We start from the raw sequence: 14,365 nt of genomic DNA on the forward strand, positions 1-14,365 counted from the left end.
CCAGCAGGCCCATACTACCCGTCCAACAAATAATCAAATCATCCACGTATCTAAAATAGTATAATATATTATTGTTGCCCACAATATGCTGGTTCTCAAAATGGTCCATAAAAATATCAGCCATTAAAGGACTTAGTGGTGAACCCATAGCCAAACCATCACTTTGCAAATAACAAAAGGCAACGTTTACATCCAGGGGAAGTAGATGAATTGATAGATCTAACAGCGATTTGTATGAAACAAAATTATTTCAGATTTGGGGGACAGTATTATTTGCAAAGTGATGGTTTGGCTATGGGTTCACCACTAAGTCCTTTAATGGCTGATATTTTTATGGACCATTTTGAGAACCAGCATATTGTGGGCAACAATAATATATTATACTATTTTAGATACGTGGATGATTTGATTATTTGTTGGACGGGTAGTATGGGCCTGCTGGATGCATTTATTGCTGAAATTAATGGTAAGCATCCAAAAATTAAGTTTAAAAAGGAACTAGAGCAAGACAACTCATTGAATTTTCTAGATTTAACAATCACTAAAGTAAACAACAGGCATCAGTTCAAAATTTACCGTAAGCCTACACATACCGATACAGTTATCCCGGCTTCTTCCACGCATCCGTGGCAGCATAAGTTGGCTGCTTTTCATTGTTATGTGCATAGAATGTTGACTGTGCCTCTTTCTGATGAACACTATCAGATTGAATTAAATAATATTTATCACTTAGCAGTTTCGAATGGTTACGATAAGTCTGTTGTGGATGGTATCATCAGGAAAAAGCGGAATAGTATGGTCAACACTATGTTGTATGCGGCACGATCCTCTGAACCGATTAAAAAATATAAAGCGAGCATAACTTATGTTGGCAAGTTGTCTGATGCAATTTACAAAATTTTGAAGTCTAACGACATTCCTGTGGCCTTTAAGACAAATAATACTTTGCACTCAAAGCTTTGCAATGGCAAAGATAAGATCGAGAATGGGAAAAAGTCTGGAGTTTATAAGCTTACCTGTGACGATTGCAATAAAGTGTATGTGGGGCAAACGGGCCGTAGTTTCACTACTAGGTATAAAGAGCATGTTGCGTCATATAGACATAACCATCCAGAGAAGTCCAATTTTGCAAAGCACTTATTAGATACAGGTCACACTTTATCTGAGAATCATTCTTTTGATATTTTACATGTTTGCGAAAAGGGATTGCGTTTGGGTGTTCTGGAACAACTGGAAATAATTAGGTACAACAATAGGGGCATGATTCTTAACGAACAATTGAATGTTGCGTCATCGCCGTTATTACGAATTTTTCCATCTCACTCACACTTGCACGGTAGGGGGAGTGGTCAAGATATAAATATGGCCGACCATTCTAGACAGGTCATTCCGTTGCCGGGCGTCAGACCGTCAACAACTCCTGAGGATGCCTCGTAGAGAGGCGAAACACGTGTCGAGGTTTATTCTTTTGGTGGTGGTTTGTTATATTTATTTGCGTATTTATTTTTGCGGTGGGAGGGTGGGAATATTAATTGCATGTAAAAATACGCAAGTAAGTATAACGGGTTAGCACTGATTGACTAGCACGTTATCTTTTCGCGGATTAGCAAAATAATATTTTGGTTTTAATTAGTATGGATTTCCGCAAAGTAACGCCTGATTCTATTCACTAATGTCCATTGTATTAAAAAGCGAGATATTTCCTTGAGCGCTGGTGGCCTAGCGGTAAGACCGTGCGACTTTCAATCCTAAGGTCGCAGGTACAAACCCCGGCTCGTACCAATGAGTTTTTCGGAACTTATTTATATACGAAATATCATTTGATATTTACTATTTGCTTTTCGGTGAAGGAAAAACATCGTGAGGAAGCCGGACTAGTCCCGATAAGGCCTAGTTTACTCTCTGGGTTCGAAGGTCAGTCTGATGGCAGTCGCTTTCGTAAAAACTAGTGCCTACGCCTATTCTTGGGATTAGTTGTCAATTGGACCCCAGGCTCCCATGAGCCGTGGCAAAAATTCCGGGATTACACGAGGAAGATGATGAGTTTTCTTATTATTCCTTTGCCCAGGCCCAGTAACATACGACAGTGCTATCTCATTTACTCCGATACAATTAGACAGTGTGCGCGTTATAGGTATTAACAGCCTCTTAAGACTGCATCGACCGTCTATATAGTGGCGCCCTCATTAGTGGAATTGTGTTTTATAATAAACCAATTAATTTATGTACCTATACATGAATCAGTGTATGTAGGTACATATTAATATTGTTGTCCTACTTATTCCCCAACTTTTGGTCTTTGTCACATAGTTTAGTTTCATAGTACGAACTACCATTTCGTAAGTTTCGGCCTGGCCGAAAGGTTCGGCCGTTTTTTGGCCGAAACCGAAACTACAGCCGAAACATGATTTTTTGGCCGAAACTGGCCGAAACCGAAACCGAAACCGAACCTTCGGTCGGACACTAGTTATTAGTGTTATTACTCTGCTTAAGCTGACAAAAAAATATTAAGTTATGATTATGAGTCAGTTATTAATATTTTCTGCACGTCTTGAATTTTTGCCGAGGAAACGTGTTTTTCAAAGAATTTAAAAAAAAAAATCTTTTCCATTACTGTATTTAAAAGAAAAAACATTTTAGTAGAACTGGGATTCATGAGTACCAAATCTTACCTGTCATTTTTGTCTGTGCACTGGCTGTAAGGTTGACGAAATATAAAGTTAGCCTCAAACAAGTTTGAACCAGATCGGCTTACTTTATATTTCGTCAACTTTACCTTTGTTTCCAAAAACTGTGAATTCTAATTGTCATATTACTATAAACGTCTTCCAAAATTATTTTCTCGTAACAGGACGGGATCGGGTTGCTCACCGATCCGTTCAAAAATATACATAAGTACTGTATACAATTAATACATATTATATACAATTAATACATAAATGTAATGGTACTTAATGAAAAGGAATATTGTGTATCTTGTTTCGACGAATCAGATACTCCCAATAAAATCTATAGATGAGCTGTTAATAAATATTAAATGTCTTTATTATCTCTATACGCCTTATTAACTCTATGAGCTCTATTGTGAAAAAAAAACACAACGACAGTGAAGAACGGAATTCTTAATTTGAATTTTTCAGATAAACTGCAATAATAAATATGATTCTTACTAAGCACATTGAGATAGTCCATTGGTTGGATAGCCCGTTCGAAATTTAAACTTATTTGCAATATAATAAGGTTGTATTTTGTAGATCTCTCATACTTATAGTAGGCTATTCAGATAAAATTAAATATCCCACAAAAATAAGCAAGCAGAATTAAACTTTGTGTCAAAGACATAAGTCATAAATTTCAATGCCAAAGTTTTAACTAAAGATCTTTCTCGCTAAAACTACTTCCTAATATGAAATGACCAGTGTAAGCATCAGTTAGCTAGCCCTAAGTAACCAAAGATCAGGCTGCAGTTGAAAAACTAATAAAGATAAAGTTGAGCTGATAATTTTCCCGCCGTCTCCATGCTTCTTTAAGTTGGGTATTGACTGGTCAGCTGCCTGTTAGCTATAGTTTTCGCGATAATCGCCAGGACAGAGGTGAAAATTTTTGTATGAAAACTTGCAACTTTAAATGCATTTTTTATCGAAACTATTGCACTCTAAAATGAAGTCAAAATCAGTCCATCGACTCAATTTTTTGCAAGCTTTCTAATGGTATCCCACACGATTCTTACAAATAAAAAAAAATCAGCCTACCCCTCTCAACCCCCTAAATATCCCCGTTAAATAATAAATAAGCAGTTTTGACTTATTTACAATATGAGTGGTGGTAATTGCTATAACTGTTCCAAACTTTAGGTATCAACGTCAAACGGTCTCTGAGAAAAACGCATTTAACTGATTTGCAAGACCGAAGTGATCCCATAAGTGTTCCGTGAACAAAGTTTTGTACGGAACACTAAAAATGGGCTAACTTAAAATAAATACACAATAATATACAAGAGGAATACCCCTTAATTTGTTAAACTTTAACAAAAATAAAAGTAAATAATTTACTAATTTAAATATAACAATTCGGTACAATCTGTTAATGTTGCCTTGGACCTACACTGATTGTAATTTTTGTAACTTTTCATTGCTAGTCAAAGATTATATCCTCAGCCTGAAATAAGTTTTTTGTCAAAAATTTCATTTTTGATACAAGCTTTTATCGCTGACTGTACTTTTCTTGCCACGGACCTAATGCACATTGGGACAATTCTAAAAACCCCAAACACAATTAGGCTGCGTTGTTTTATCACAGAATTCCAATGGCCACCTCTTGTCTCCATCATCAGATGAGCTCGATGCTACCATAATATTGCATTGTCACCCGACTTACAGAATATGTATGCAAATTTTCAACTTCATTGGAAACCGGGAAGTAGGTCAAATTTAACTTGCAAGATTTGACCAGAGAGGAACGTCACATATCTTTACTATTTCATATCTAGTGAATCTCTAAATCGTTCCCCGAATCGCGCCGAATGACCTACGTAGCACACTTGTGACACAATGTACTATTATAATATATTATATACTTGGTCAAGCAAATCTTGTCAGTAGAAAAAGGCGGCAAATTAGAGCAATCGCGGGTTAGCAACACGGGTTTCGAATAATTCCAAAATCGCGTGTCATCTGTGTTTTATCTGTGGAATGTGGATCGTGAATGACAGCCATTTTGGTTGTTTACATTCTGAATCGTTGCTATTTCAAGAGATATTTCTGCTGTCACCATTAAATATCAAGATATTAAATAAGAATGTGCATGAACTTAAGCAAAGTCAAGGTGCCTACAATGTACAATGCTCGTTGATCGTAGATATTTGTGAAATTTGAGGTTATGTCAATTACATGTTTTGGTTCGATGTACATTGCTTCTTTTCTTAGCGCAAAAACTTCTTTTTGTGTGTTGCCCTACTTCACTTTGCTGTACATTGCTACTGACATACTTTTTGCTTGACAGACTGTATGAAAAATATATCACAGGCTCATTTAAGTGTTACAACATGATAGTAGTGATGGTCTACTTTAAATCGGCGTATACAGGATGTAACAAAAATAGTGGGGATCCATTTAACCCGTCGAGCGCCCACCATACAACAAATTGATGCAAAGCAATTTGACCTATATTGATCTGTAGTAACCAGAGGTCGGACAAATTGCCGTCATTACTCGCAATAATGTGGACATGACTCCAAATTTGATTAAATAATTAATCATTTAATTATTTTAGTTATTTTTTTACCTGAGATTTAATGTTGTTCCCTAGTCAATAAATAGCACTTAAATATATTTTTGGTATAAAAAAATGAGTACCTACAGAAAATTTAGAAAACATACTGATTGTTTAATTTAATAAATTTACATTATAAGAAATCTTTATGTTATTTATTGATTAGGAATCAAAATTAAACCTCAGGTTAGAAAATAATTAAATTATTGATTATTTAATCAATTTAAGACTCATGTCCACATTATTGCGAGTAATGACGGCCACGACCCAAATTGAGTTAACATCACACAGTACACATGGTGACAGTAGGGCGCTCCACGGGTTAAGGGCCTAATCGGTATTTTATTTTAATTTATTTTCTTTATTGGGGCAAAAACAGACATAGGCAGATAATACAAGAAGAGGACATAGGTTTATACATTAGTAAGTGCAACCTACATCCTGAGACAATTCCCACTAAGATTTGTAATTTATTCCTATTGGACAGGTCGTCCAAGTCAGTCAGCCCTCCATGAAGGTCAAAAGTTTTATGCGTCGAACATTTTTATCTGCCCCTATCCACCAAAATAATAATTTTCAAACTTACAGGCCAATTCGACTTTTAGATACCTATCCAATCCGTTTTAAATAGGATACTTATCCTGTCAGTGTCAAAAGTGATATATCTTCAACCAAAAACGTTCGGCATCTTCTAGTCTAATAAAAACCGGCCAAGAGCATGTCAGACCATGCTCAGTATAGGGTACTATAGATTACACCTCTCTACCAAATTTTATTATTGTAGTGCTTATAGTTTCCGAGTAAATCGACTGTGACATACGGGCGGACGGACGGACATAACGAAACTACAGTTCCGCTCCGTTTTTGCCATTTTGGTTACGGAACCCTAAAAAGACATTGTGATTAATTTATTTTTATTCAATTAAGTCAGTAGTATGCATAATGACGTTGTAGTGGCACGGAACCTTCCTTGTACAAATCCAAATCGCACTTCATCGCCTTTTTTTCCCGCAAAATTTAATATGCACGAAAAAGTTTTTATAACAATATTTTTATAGGATAATAGAATATAACCTAACAAAATACTACTGAAATAATATTCACGAATAAAAAAGAAATTAGAAGTTGTCACGTTGACACAACAATATTATGATATGATTGTCAATCATTATATTTTTTTTATTTTAGTTATTTTTTTACCTGAGATTTAATGTTGTTCCCTAGTCAATAAATAGCACTTAAATATATTTTTGGTATAAAAAAATGAGTACCTACAGAAAATTTAGAAAACATACTGATTGTTTTCTTTAATAAATTTACATTATAAGAAATCTTTATGTTATTTATTGATTAGTAATGATTAGGAATCAAAATTAAACCTCAGGTTAGAAAATAATTAAATGATTGATTATTTAATCAATTTAAGACTCATGTCCACATTATTGCGAGTAATGACGGCCATTTGTCCGACCTCTGGTAGTAACACACGTCTGATACTAAGTCGCTACGACCCAAATTGAGTTAACATCACACGTGTGACAGTAGGGCGCTCCACGGGTTAAGGGCCTAATCGGTATTTTATTTTAATTTATTTTCTTTATTGGGGCAAAAACAGACATAGGCAGATAATACAAGAAGAGGACATAGGTTTATACATTAGTAAGTGCAACCTACATCCTGAGACAATTCCCACTAAGATTTGTAAACCAAGAATATTTAAGTGGCATTGTCATCGGATTGAGGTATAACATAGATATTGATATCGATATAAATGGATGAGGTAGGTATTGTGTTCTAATTAGGAAAAACTTGAAGAAAAAAAATTTGAGCCGAATTTTCTTTTTTCCTATTGGACAGGTCGTCCAAGTCAGTCAGCCCTCCATGAAGGTCAAAAGTTTTATGGGTCGAACATTTTTATCTGCTCCTATCCACCAATATACCTAATATTTTTCAAACTTACAGGCCAATTCGACTTTTAGATACCTATCCAATCCGTTTTAAATACGATAATTATCCTGTCAGTGTCAAAAGTGATATATCTTCAACCAAAAACGTCACTTTTGACATTGACATAGCAGGTCACAAAAGGTCATTCCATTGGTTCTAATTAGATTCATTGTTTTTGCCAAATTAAAATTGCATTTGTCTTGGTAACTTTTGATGTCTAGGCGGCTAGAGTATTCATAAAACAGTATCATATTGAAAACACAGATTGAATAACTAATTGGTCGGCAACGCGCATGTAACACCTCTGGAGTTGCAGGCGTCCATAGGCTACGGTGACTGCTTACCATCAGGCGGGCCGTATGCTTGTTTGCCACCGATGTGGTATAAAAAAAACTAATTAAAACTCGAATTGGCATGTTAATAGTTATTAACGATACAAGTGCGGAAAAGAGGAAATTCGAAACGAGTGGCGATAAATTAAAACATGACCGAAGGGAGTCTTTTAAAGCGTCACGAGTTGCGAATTACCTATTCGCACGTGTATCGTACAACGTTTTACAGTACATATGGCCCTTTAAACTTTTGACATACGCACGGAAAGTGGTCTTTCCCGCACTAGTGCGGGAAAGTAGGACCATATGTACTTTAAAATATATTTCGAATGTTGGAGCAAAGTGGACACAAGTTACTGTATTGTTTTCTTAAAGAAAAGTATTATTTTCCAGGCCATCGTATTACAATCCTAATCCTGGCTACGATGCATACTGGACTGATGGGCACTGGATTTTTGGGACAACCACCACGAAACCCCGCGTAACCACATCCACCATGACCCGAATGCTCGTGTGCAAGAAACCTTGTCCTATTGAGTACCGAAGGTACGTAATAATAACATTAGTTAACCTTAAGGGGCCCACTGATTAACAGTCCGCCGGACGGTATCGGCCTGTCAGTTGTTCGGAACTGTCAAAATTTTGTTCTAACTGACAGGCCGATACCGTCCGGCGGACTGTTAATCAGTGGGCCCCTTTAGAGCGGTTTCACGTTGTCCGTTCCGAAATCGGATGTCGGATGACCATCAAACATCATCAAACATCAACATTTATTCAGCAAATAGGCCACAAGGGCACTTTTACACGTCATCATTGAATTTACATACATGCAAAAATAATAACATCAACAATTTTATAAAATAAAACTAAGAATTCAATCTAACGTATTACAATTACTAAGAGATGTATATGGTCTCTTAATGTCGAATTACATAAAAAATACAGATACAAAATACAAAAAAAAACTATAATATTTAGAGGTGTAAATGTCTCTAGGTGTCAGAACTATAAGATTATATAGTTTATCAAGTTATCCTTAGAGATGTATAGGGTCTCCAAGAGTCAATATCCTGTATAATTAATACATTCATTAAGAGAAAAGAAACATACGAGAGCAGAATGAGGCGTCTCACTGTAATTAATTAATAAAAATAAAGTTACTAAGTATAATAGCTTGTGTTAGCTTAAACAGACCAGTCTCCACAAACAGCACCCGTTCACGAGTATGACGCGTATCTCAGCCATCGCCTCCCTCAACCTTCATTCGGGAAAGTGGCGACCCGATCAACGACGCCACCGTAAGCAAAGACTTTTAAGCGAGCATGACATGTTCAAGCTACCGGCCTATAATAATATTAAAATAGTAACTAGCAAAAAGCAGAGCTTTGTAAGGGCTCGCGGAGTTTTTCTACCTAAACGTACCGGACCGCGACTTTGATCCAGTCCGAGGCTTGTTTCATGTTCGATCGAGTGGGTACGAATTAAATCCGTTAAGGACGCAGCTATAAGTGAGAGCAAGAAAAAGAAATATACTGACCGGACCCCGGTCGCTGTCCGGTACGCCTGTCTGTTACAGCTTTTACTTTGTCCATTAAAAACGAGTCCAGACGACAAAATCAAATTGCCAATATCATCCCCACGTAATATACATACCGTTGGACTAAAGGAGCTACGACAGAGTGCATTATGGCATCTACTTGTAGGCGAATTGGAACGTGCTCCTGATATCAAAACGACGTCAGTAGTTTACGTATACTTGGTCAAGCAAACCTTAAATACAAAGCCACGTTTTAGTGTTGCAGAAGGTGAACATAAGTTTTTAGTGTGGGTGTTCAAAACTGCCCCTTGTGCCTATCTACCCCGTTCCCCCTATGTGCCGCTCCGTAACGAATAGCGTTTTCACAGAGCGCACGAATCGGTGCACATAGGGGTAAATTCACGATCTACGGGGCCAAAATTATTTTTGCGGGTTTTTGTATTTTTGAACGTTTTACGAAGTTGAAACAACTGTTTCATGATATTTTTTTTTAATTTATAGGGTATTTTTTTCAAAATTCTACTGATATGTAAAATTTCGACATCTGCACAAAAGAGGAAAAAATTAAAAATATAGTAAAATGTGTATAATAATTTATTACTGAAATAAAACCAGTTGCCATATTAAGCTACAGTCTCTGCTATGATGTTTTCTTCTTCGCTTCCGGAAGAGCACTCTGGGTTCGGATCGGCAGGCAATAGCAATTCTATCGTCTCTGGCGGGAAAGTACTGTGCTTTCGTTTTTTTTACTTTTCTCCTGCAGCTCAGTAAGGGGTCGGAACTCAAAAGTAAGCGATTTAAAATATCCGTGTTGCAGCTTTCTTTCGTAAACTTCCTTGCGAAATCAAGTCGATAAGATCGGAAATGCTTGTTACGCGCTTCTGCAGCTTCTTCAGTGAGCTGTCCAATGGGTAGTAACGCATTTTTTTATAATAACAGCACCATGGACTAGTATCTTATGCATCGTGGGCGTCATGGGATGCCATCCGTATAATTTGATATATAGTTCTCCTGTTTCCTTTGCGTAACTGTCGTATTTTTCAGAGTCAATTTTGTGGCAGCTTGATATCGTCTCTAAAATTACTTTTAATCTATATATCAGCTCGTAACTGATTCCAGTTATATCTGATGCTAATTTTGGATCATCAAAAAACCTTCTGCTGGTGTTTCCATCATTCGTGTTGCCGAAATTTGCCTTTGGCATATCTACAAACAACGGACTTTCAGCAACGGGAATCGCGAAAGAGCCTTCTAGCCAAGAATTATTGTTTTTTATGAATCTGTCTTTTTTATACTGAGCTTTACTCCATCTAGTCTTAAATTCTGACTTGAAATAAGCAAAATTGCTTTTAAATAATTCTATTTGCTCATTAGTGCAGCCTTCATGAGAAAAAGGTTGATCTCTTAAGGAACACAGTTTTTCTTCCAATGTAGGTAAATTTTTACTTTTGAAGAGATAAAATATGTGTTTTCTAGTCACGATCTTCATTTCTGACGTATTTGGTACATCTAAAACAAATAAACATGTCGATTAAACTCAATACAAAAAAAAGTTTATTTTTGAGTAAAATGGCGGATTATTTTTAAAGTATAAAAATTATGATTTGGCAGAAGCATGCGGAAAGTCTTTTTTTAAATTATAATAACCAAAACAATAGACTATAACATGTCGTTAACAATTCTGCTCGATCTCACCCTATTGTATTACTTATTAACGAGTGAAGTTTATTTTTTGCGAAAAATGACGCTCAAAAACAGTCTCTCTTTCAGAGCATTAACCTAGCCTCAAAAACAAATAAATAAAGCATATTTTTATTTTTGCTTATAAATTACTAACCTGCTGTTTCAGAATCCATGATTTTTTTCACTCTTGATCTCTTAAAAACAATAAACCACACCGTCAAAGTTTTGCTTTTCTAAGAGCGCCGAGAACAAGTAACATACACGAAGTGACACGATCAAATTCCGACTGACGTGAAACGAATTAGAAAGTGCATACGAGGGTGGGAGGGGTTGTTGTCTAGCCTCTAAAGGGTCCTCTACCGCAGGTAGCTGTTATCGCAGAGGTATTTATTGTTTTGATAAATCGACTTTTGGCCGCGTAGATCGTGAATTTACCCCTTAGTGCGGTGGTCCGACGCTAGTGGTGTGCCGATGAGAACGTTCTCGTGTCTGAGAATTCCTTTCCGAAGACATTTCCGATAAATTTCCAACTTTCTCGAGAACGTTCTCTTATTAGCATAAATAATTTATGAACAATCTTAATTTTTCTTAATGTAATGACATATTTACTATTGTTGAGTTTATACCTTTTACCTCAAAAACCTTGTTTGAGCAATTTTGTGTTGTTTTACTCCTGGTTTTTTTTTTATCAATTAGTGTAATATTTTATATTGCTAATGAAAGGTGCCAAGTATTTGCTTTTAAGCTTCCATCGTAGGTATCTGTCTTATCTCCTACACTAAGCGATTAAACAAAAGTATTCATCGGTTTTGCAACGAAAGGATAGAACTCTCATAGAACATTTCCGAGAAATTTACGTGAACGTTTCCGATAGATTTCTCTGTTCCCGGGAAAATTTCGAGATCGGCACATCGCTATCCGACTAATCCGACGCAGACATACGGCCCGATTCGAACTTTAAGATACGTCAAATATTACGTCTAGATACGATATGGAATAGATTACATAGTCCTCCTCATCGACTACGATCGGTTTCGACTACGGTGACCTCAGCTATTATGGGCCCGAATGTGGCCCATAATAGCTGAGCCAGGCCGAACTTGGTCTTAAAGACTCTTTTGCAGGCGTTACAATAGAGTGCCCAGACGCGTTGTAGGTACCTATAGGTACAGTCAACAAGAGAGCTATGAATACAGGCAAAGTGCCAAAAATAAGTATGATGATATCCTGTTATCCCTCATCAGGGACATAGGGCTAAAAATAAGTATACACGACCTTAATGTAGAGGCAATAAAGTACTGTATACATATTTTTGACACTTTGCCTGCATCCATAGCTCTGTTGTTGACTGTACGTGTAAGAGGGCTTCAGTCTCTCTTTACGTTGTTGCCGTTGTTGGCGTTTGGCATCTAAAGGCCCCTGTACACAATGATGGGCCAGCGCCGGCCAGTCCAAGGGACGCAGCCATGCGGTAGAATGAGATAGCAAAATCACTTGCTCCCTCTAACGCATAAATGCGTCCCCCAGACTGGCCCACGCTGGCCCATTGTGTACAGGGTGTTGTGTTGAGGCGGATGATTTTGGAGGATGGATTTGATATGTGATGTCAGTGTCAAAAGCGACGTTTTTGTTTGAAGAAACGTCACTTTTGACAATGGCTAATCCATATCGTATCTAGACGTATCTTAAAGTTGCAATCGGGCCGATAACATGAACATCTCGATATAATCATGTCGAGATTGTCGAGCAATCATCCATTTTACCTCTATATACGTGAGTGGCCCGGTGTAATACCATATACAGGGTGATTTCGGGGTCGTGGAGCAAGAGAGCCAGACATCATACAGAATCCAAAGATGAGCCTAATGATGTTGTTAATTATTGTTTATCACCAATAATGATGATTATTTTCCAGATGACAAGTAGGAAAAAACATTTTTGCATACAATTTGGTGACCCTACTCAATGTGACGTCTTGTCGCTTTCCATACAGCGTATGTCAAAAGTCATAGGGTGACCATAATTACTTAGTATAACATTAATTTTACTTGAAAAATAAGAATAATTCAAGTAATTATCTTTTAATCAAATACTACCATATGAAAATGTGGATCATTTACAGAGTCAGAAAAAGTGGTTTTGGATCACGACCCCGAAATCACCCTGTATTTAAATTACCTTTCAAGTACCTACCTAAATATTTTTCTTTCCCGGCCCCTATTTCACCAAAGTGACAGGTGCGACTACTGTCGACATCACTGTTACTGACGTCACAGGCCTCCATAGGCTACGGTAACCGCTTACCTTCTAATCTTCTGTCTGCCTATATATTTTGTAAATTGTGTGTATTTGCAGCAATCAAATAAACGCTTTATCTATCTATCTTACCATCGGACGGGCGGTGTGCTACTTTGCCACCAACATTTTAATAAAAAAAAACTCCATTATATCGCAAGTAAATAAATACTTATTTTCCTAACCTAATGACAAGTCACAAGAAACATGACAATTGTCACTAAATTGCGACACAGAACTCTTTTCGTGTCAAGAATTACCGAAAGGTGTTTTAAATCTTGTGACAATTGTCATCATCATCATCATAAACTTGGCTATAGAAATACCTGTTATTTGCCGATATAATAAAGTTTTATTAAATAATACAATGATGGTGACAAGCAGGAATACGGCCTGCCCGATGGTAAGCGGTAACCGTAGCCCATGGATGCATGTGACGTCAGCAACAGTGCCATTTGTCGAATTGTCGCACCTGTCACCGTGGTGAAATAGGGGCCAGGTGTTTCTCTTACCCCACATGACATTTATGTATACATATGTTTACATTATATATTATTATTTGCAGTATGCTGTAAATATTTTTTTTATCCTTTTTTTTAGCGTGCCTAAAGTATGCGGTCATCAAGTGAACTTAATACGGAAAGGCTTAAACGATAACGATTTACCAGTCAAAGAGATTACAGCTTACACGTTAGACCCAATGGCCTCAAATTATCGGACTTTCTCGTCCTATTGCGAGTTTTTGGCTTTCCAATGTAAAGACAAAATATGGAACAATATGGGTAAGTGACGCTCGAGTGTGATACCCTTAGCATTAAGACTCCGTCCACCGTCCATTGGCGCCCTAATGGAGACACCTAAATGGAAAAATGTGGCCACCATTGGCCTTTTTGGTTTGTAAAGCAAAACATAAGCAAAAAAACCGGACAAGTGCGAGTCGGACTCGCCCACCGACGGTTCCGTACTTTTTAGTATTTGTTGTTATAGCGGCAACAGAAATACATCATCTGTGAAAATTTCAACTGCTATCACGGTTCATGATATACAGCCTGGTGATAGACAGACAGACGGACAGACAAACAGACGGTCAGACGGACTCGCGGACTGTGGAGTCTTAATAATAGGGTCCCATTTTTATCCTTTGGGTACGGAACCCTAATAAAACGATGTGACAAACAACAAAAGTTGTGGGACATCAGGTCCCTATTTCACCATTGACAGGTGCGACAATTCGACAAATGTCACTGTTGCTGACTTCACAGGCATCCATGGGCTACGGTTACCGCTTACCATCGGGCGG

The 14,365-nt window shown here is 37.2% G+C and overlaps 1 protein-coding gene across 1 annotated transcript in view; it reads left to right on the forward strand.

The window, feature by feature from the left end:
• The window catches only part of LOC134799671 (uncharacterized), a 65,534-nt gene that overhangs the window by 27,439 nt on the left and 23,730 nt on the right, over nucleotides 1-14,365 (forward strand). Inside the window, exons 5-6 of the mRNA XM_063772110.1 lie at nucleotides 7,944-8,096; nucleotides 13,666-13,847. Coding sequence (XP_063628180.1) covers nucleotides 7,944-8,096; nucleotides 13,666-13,847 — 335 coding nt within the window. The remainder of the gene's footprint in view (nucleotides 1-7,943; nucleotides 8,097-13,665; nucleotides 13,848-14,365) is intronic.

The sequence above is a fragment of the Cydia splendana genome, chromosome 18, assembly GCF_910591565.1.
Source record: "Cydia splendana chromosome 18, ilCydSple1.2, whole genome shotgun sequence".
Lineage (NCBI taxonomy): Eukaryota > Metazoa > Arthropoda > Insecta > Lepidoptera > Tortricidae > Cydia > Cydia splendana.